At 35.3% G+C, this 6,326-nt stretch overlaps 1 protein-coding gene across 3 annotated transcripts; it reads left to right on the top strand.

The window, feature by feature from the left end:
• Positions 1–2,702: 2,702 nt before the first annotated feature.
• LOC125872113 (40S ribosomal protein S15a-1) lies at positions 2,703–4,769 on the top strand. Of its 3 annotated transcripts, none has more exons than XM_049552790.1 (4): positions 2,703–2,821; positions 3,603–3,749; positions 3,832–3,992; positions 4,467–4,769. In XM_049552790.1, exons 2-4 carry the CDS (start codon positions 3,617–3,619, stop codon positions 4,563–4,565), a joined length of 393 nt encoding a protein of 130 aa, XP_049408747.1. In that variant the 5' UTR covers positions 2,703–2,821; positions 3,603–3,616; the 3' UTR covers positions 4,566–4,769. The 3 variants fall into 3 exon arrangements, with proteins under 3 accessions (XP_049408747.1, XP_049408746.1, XP_049408745.1); XM_049552789.1 differs by having other exon boundaries at positions 2,707–2,821; positions 3,600–3,749; XM_049552788.1 differs by having other exon boundaries at positions 2,730–2,818; positions 3,600–3,749.
• The last annotated feature ends 1,557 nt before the right edge of the window (positions 4,770–6,326 follow it).

Consider the following 6,326-nt stretch of genomic DNA (forward strand, 5'->3'; position numbering starts at 1 on the left):
TCATGTTGTTGAAGAAAAATCTACCAAGAAGGAACCTGACAATAATAAATTTTTGAAGGCAAAGAAGAGTAAGAATTTCAAGCATACCAATTCCAATTCTAAGTCGAATGAATGTTATCATTGTCATAAAATTGGTCACTATGCACGTGATTGTAAAATTCTTAAGGCTGAAAAGTAGAAAGAAAAGGCAAATAACAAAAAAAAAAAAAGAGCTTGTGGCAATGGTCACAAAAGCATTTGTAGTGGGAGATCAAGTGGAATGGTGGATAGACATTAGCACAACTCGTCATATATCAGGTAATAGAAATTCTTTCACAGTCTATGAATTAGTTAGGGCGATAAAGTTTTACACATGGGAAACTCATCCCCTACTAAGGTTGTGGAAAAAGTAACTGTTGAACTAAAATTCACTTCCAAAAAGATGGTCACATTGATAGACATATTGCATGTTCCTGATATTCGAAAGAACTTGGTGTCAAGTATGCTTCTTTCGAAGCATGGTTTTAAAATGATTTTTGAGGCAGATAAATTTATTTTGTCTAAACAAGGCATGTTTGTTGGAAAAGGTTATGTTACAAATGGAATGTTCAAACTCAATATTGAAAATGAAAATATTTCTGCTTATGTTGTGGAGTCGTTAGATTTATGGCATGAACGTCTTGGTAATGTGAATTTTAGATCCATTCAACTTATGTTGAAAGATGGATTAATTAAAGACTGTGAAAATGATCATGTTGCTAAGTGTATTACTTGTAGTAAATATAAAATAACAAGGAAACCTTTCAAATCTGTTGAAAGGATATCCACACTTTTGGAGTATATATATAAATTACCTAAATATACAACTTATTTTACCATATTCTCTAAAAAAATTACTAGTTAAAATAAATACAAAAACCTTTACCCTCTCCTATTCTCGGATAAATCACTTTATGCGATGTAATGATCAGTTACATCACTTTACGTAATGTATTGGTTGGATACATTAGTTTACGTGATATATCGGAACGTACACGATGTATTAGAACGTTGAGTGATGTACTCGAAACCAAGATGTGATGTATCAGGACATTGAATAATGTATCCAAAATCGGGACGCGATGTATAAGGCATTTTGGAATATGTTCGAATTCCACCAAATTAAGAGATTTTGGCAATTTGGAAACAAGTAGGGATAGTAGCTATAATGCTATTTATATATGTCCACAGTTGTTAAGAGCTAATTATATCATATCCCTACTCTTTTCCAAATTACAAAAATCCCTTAAAATTTAAGGATTCTGGATACCCATAACGTACCGATACATCACATTTTGAATATATCGCTCAACGTCTTGATACATCGCGTCTCAATTTTGGATACATCACTCAATATCTCGATACATTGCATAAAGTGATGTATTCGATCGATACATCGCGTAAAGTGATGTATCTGAGAATAGGAAAGAGTAGGAATTTCTATAATTTTTTCAAATGATAAGAAATTTTAAAGAATATGGTAAAATAAAGAGGAACTTTCACATATAACCACTCAAAAATAGCCTAATTACTCTCCATAGCTATAATTTGATAATTACAATTCGTAGCTTCATGTTATAGGAAGGAGAGAGGCGAGCTAGACTGGGAGAGGGAGGAGAGAGGCGAAGGGCAAAGAGTGGGAGAAAGGTGAATAGCATATGTATATCAGTTAGATAATTGTATATTATACATATGTATTTGTATATATGGCAAGCGAGATTGAGAGAGAGAGGAGAGAGGCTAGCGAGATTGGGAGATGAAGGAGAGAGGCGAGTGAGATTGGGAGAGGGAAGAGAGAGGCGAGAGAGAGGGCAGAGAGTGGGAGAGAGGTGAATTGTATATGTATATCGGTTAGAGGCTCGACCTTTGACTCCGCTTGCCTCTACTTTTCATGTCAAGCGTACAAAGGCAGAATTTCTTTTCTAAAAAAAATCTCTTTCTTTTTTTTTCCCAACGACAAAGGAACTTACGGGCGGGGCATTTTGGGGGCTAGCCCGCTTCCCATTACTCAATAGGGCAATTCCTCGCACATAATTAAAGGAGCCATTGAAAGGTGACTAAAACACTAGAAACGGGGACTACCCGAGCTAATGATAGAGGCAAGAACACTTTTCGGTCAAGTCCCATTAATTGATCATAACGATATCGTGGAAATGCTGCACGGACCCAAATATATAGGAACAGAAAAAGAATCACCTTGATACTAAACCAGATCGAGCCCGGGATCTTCTATATATTATACATATACATTTGTATATATGGAAAGCGAGATTGTGAGAGGGAGGAGAGAGACGAGCGATATTGGGAGAGAGAGGAGAGAGGCGAGCGAGAGAGGATAGAGAGTGGGAGAGAAGTGAATTGTATATGTATATCGGTTAGATAATTGTATACCATACATATGTGTATATTCTGGCGAATTATACATATACAAACGTGGCTAATTATACAAACTCGAAGTCAGTCCACGTAATTAATGTATAATATTAGTCGCGAGTGGTAATTATAGCAAACTATAGCTATGATGAGTAATTAAATAGTATAAATTTGGTTAACCGCATAATTTTCTCTAAAATAAATTGCGTATTTAGGTAATTTTTCCTAAAAATTAAGGTGAGAACTAAATTAGACCACCCAAGTACTGAAGGCTTTGAAGGCCCAAATAAGAAAATAGCCTGGGTCAGCCCATCCTTTTGTTAAACCTAACCATAAACCCTAGCTCTTTATCTCTTACCATATTCTTTTGCACTGTAAGCGAAGTAGATCTTCAGCCTTCTCGCCATCGTCGTCGTCTTCAGAGCTTCGTGTATGTTTGTTAATCTCTTTGATTTCCAAGTTTATATGTATAAAAAAAGATTAATGACATTGTGTGATATCTTTTTTGATTCGATATAATGTAACTGTGAGATGTGAGCCAATATCTTCCCAGATTTTTGGTATTTTTGGTATTAGGACTCAATTACGTCTCGTAATAATAGTTCTCTTAGATAAGTGTGTGGGATCGTGCGTTCGGTTTCTTGTTAGGCTAGGCAGCAAATTTATGCTCATTTTGTTGTGCCAAATGCCAATGCATCTTGTTGTAGTGAAGACAGGTAGGTTTGGATTTTATTAAACGGTGTGAGTATTAGAAATGCCAGTTTTGAGTTGTGAATTAGAATTTGGTTATTTGGGATGATAGATCTCATAGTTTTTTATGTTTGGTTTGAGCTGAGGAACTGATAATTGGAGCAGTATTGTGACCTTTTTGTTTCATTTACCTGAGATGTCTTCTGCAGAGCCAATGTTTTCGTCAAAGTTGTTCATACTTTAGGACAAGGCGAATTTGACTATCTTTCTTTACTATCTGTGTTCAACAATTAGTATATATCCAAAAATATTGATATTTAATATATATATATATATACTCTCGAAGAAGGTTGTTCATCTAACCACCTTGTTAAAGTGTAGTTCCTCCTTTGGTCTTCTTGTTTAGCTTCTAGAATCGGCAGATAATGGGTCTCTTTTCATATCACTTTATGCTGCTTCCCCAGTGATCTTCTTACTTTTATGTAGTTGAGCCTGATTATTGTATTGGTTTGATATAGCGGCATTATTGTAGAAGATGGTACGAGTAAGTGTGTTGAATGATGCTCTTAAGAGCATGTACAATGCTGAGAAGAGGGGAAAGCGCCAGGTCATGATTAGGCCTTCTTCAAAAGTCATCATCAAGTTTCTCATTGTCATGCAAAAGCATGGTACTTTAGCTTTTGTTGATTATTTTCTATGCAGATTATTTGTCAACCTTTTTGTGTTCTTACATTTGCCATCTTTGTGTAGGGTACATTGGAGAATTTGAGTATGTTGATGATCATAGATCAGGGAAAATTGTTGTTGAACTGAATGGTAGGCTGAACAAATGTGGTGTCATTAGTCCTCGCTTTGATGTTGGAGTTAAGGAGATTGAAGGGTGGACCGCAAGATTGTTGCCTTCCAGACAGGTATAATAACATCTACCTAGCTGTGCTGCTCATAAGATCAGTTTGTGGCTGCATTCTTTTGATTCATACAAATTATGTTAAAAAAGGAAGGTGTATATATGCTTTTAGTCCTAAGAATGTATGGGAGGATTTAGGTTATTGTCGCTGTGACAGCTTTAGTTGGCTCAAGCCCATCTTATTTCCTGTAAGATGCTAATTTTTTCAATTGATATGCAGTAAACTTCTATTGCCAGGAGTGAACTGTTTGTCCATAGAGTAAATTTGAAATTCCAATGCCTTGAGCAGCATAATGAATATTAGTTTTCTTGGATTATGCCGTTGGATAAACTATTATATATATATATATATATATGGAAAATAGAAAATAGAAATGGTAGATTTTGGTGTCCCCACCTAGGGGCAGGAGGGATTGGTATCCTTTCTTTTCTTGCACAAACTTCTCTAGTCCTGAAAATATTTTGTTTGATCTTGCAGTTTGGATACATTGTACTGACCACCTCCGCCGGTATTATGGACCACGAGGAGGCTAGAAGGAAGAATGTTGGTGGAAAGGTTCTTGGTTTCTTTTATTAACTTCTTGTGTTGACAAAGATGAATGAACACCCAATTTTGGTCTTACTTCGGCCTTCATTACAATTGAAATGGTTCTTAGTTTGTTTTCCTTCAATTGTTAGCTGGGATATTATCTACATTTCTTGGACAAGATTATCAGTATTGTAAACTTACATCCGGAGAACATTAGTTGATGTTTGTCTATCAGTTATCCTTCTTTGATGAGCTTTTGTGTCTTTTATGTTATTGTGTTAGTTGGAGCTTGAGGTACTTGACTGCATGTAAGTCCCCCATTTATTTTTATCTGGATACAGCAGTTAAATAGATGTTTACGAAAGTTTGAACTGGATATGAACATCCTGAGTTTGGCGTTGTGATCACTTGATCTATCAGTTATAAACTCCTTTTTTTAAAGTCAGCCTCTGGGAGTTATTTGTGTCATTGGCCTCTGATGATATCACAATGACATTCATAGTGCATCAACTGTTAGTGCATAAATTCTAGAATTGCAATTTGCCAGTGATAAGTAATTCTCAAACTATCTAAAAGGATATATATACCTTGTACCTTTTTGTCACTTGCAATGCAAAATATGTTTAACTGGCCTCATGGAATATTTTTACTGTTGTTTTCTGGCCAAATGCTTCACTAACTTCCTTGTGGTATCTGAATGTCCTAATCTCTATTGTTTGTTCCACTACCTTCTATCATTTGACCCTGCTCAGTATTGAAATATCTTGGACTCGGACATATAGTGTGTTGGGGAAGTGGTGATGAAAGAACTAATGGATGGATCTATTGATTTACTTGTTATTCTTGTTACTGTAGCATAGGTGTGAACTTTGATATCCTTTTATTTTGCTTTTTGTTTGGTATTTTATCGATTAGTGACTTGAAGAATCATTGGATGAACTAGACGTAAGATTTCTTGGAATATATTGATCTACTATTGGTTAGATTGGCTATGTTGTATGGAGTGGAATGTTGGTTGGTCAATAATTTCCTCATTCAAAAGTTGAAAGTTGTGGAAATAAGGATGTTGAGGTGGATGTGTGGGAAAAATAGAAGATATATAAAATCAGAAATGAGGACACCTGGGCCCAGGTAGTAGTGGCCTTGATAGGTGCGGGAAGTAAGACTTTGATGCGTTGGGCATGTAAAGAAGAGATGTGTGGATGCACCAATACGAAGGTGTGATGGCTAAACATGATATGATATAACTACAAGTTATTGAGGACACGACATAAGTTAGGATAGAGATAGCTGAGGATTATCTCGCTTAGCTTTTCATACGAGTAGTTGTAATATCCCTCTTGAGGTTAGGTTGTCTTTACCTGATTCGGCCTCACATTTGGCCAGTTTTTATACCATACAAATATCATTATATAAAGTGGTACGAGGCCAGCCAATAATTAATCAACACAAGTGCAAGTTGAAGCTGACTCTATTAGTATGTTCTTTAGTGCAATGAGGCAGTACAGCCAAGAACAAGTCGTGTTCAGATATTTTTATAGTAATTGTTGATAAGTTTTCTATTTATAATAATCAACGATACTTAAGTAAATTTAATGATTGTTGAAAATCAAACAATAAAGTGCTATTAAACAATGAACTATACAACTTATTTTAACATTATAATTATAAAATAATGTAGTAAAATAAAATACATTATACATCGCATATAAGTAAAAGATCTTCAATTAATTATATGCATGATTTTGCTCCAAAAACTTGAGTGCAGGTGTGGGCAACTATGTTAACTGAAGCCGACTAGACTATTGT

The sequence above is a fragment of the Solanum stenotomum genome, chromosome 8 (genome assembly GCF_019186545.1).
Source record: "Solanum stenotomum isolate F172 chromosome 8, ASM1918654v1, whole genome shotgun sequence".
Taxonomy (NCBI): domain Eukaryota; kingdom Viridiplantae; phylum Streptophyta; class Magnoliopsida; order Solanales; family Solanaceae; genus Solanum; species Solanum stenotomum.

What these genes read in the sequence shown, in the direction of transcription:
- LOC125872113 (XM_049552790.1), top strand. Translation starts at nt 3,617, where the DNA reads ATGGTACGAGTAAGTGTGTTGAATGATGCTCTTAAGAGCATGTACAAT. An exon ending in CATTGTCATGCAAAAGCATG is followed by an intron (nt 3,750 to 3,831) that starts GTACTTTAGCTT and finishes ATCTTTGTGTAG; the next exon opens with GGTACATTGGAGAATTTGAG. An exon ending in GATTGTTGCCTTCCAGACAG is followed by an intron (nt 3,993 to 4,466) that starts GTATAATAACAT and finishes TTGATCTTGCAG; the next exon opens with TTTGGATACATTGTACTGAC.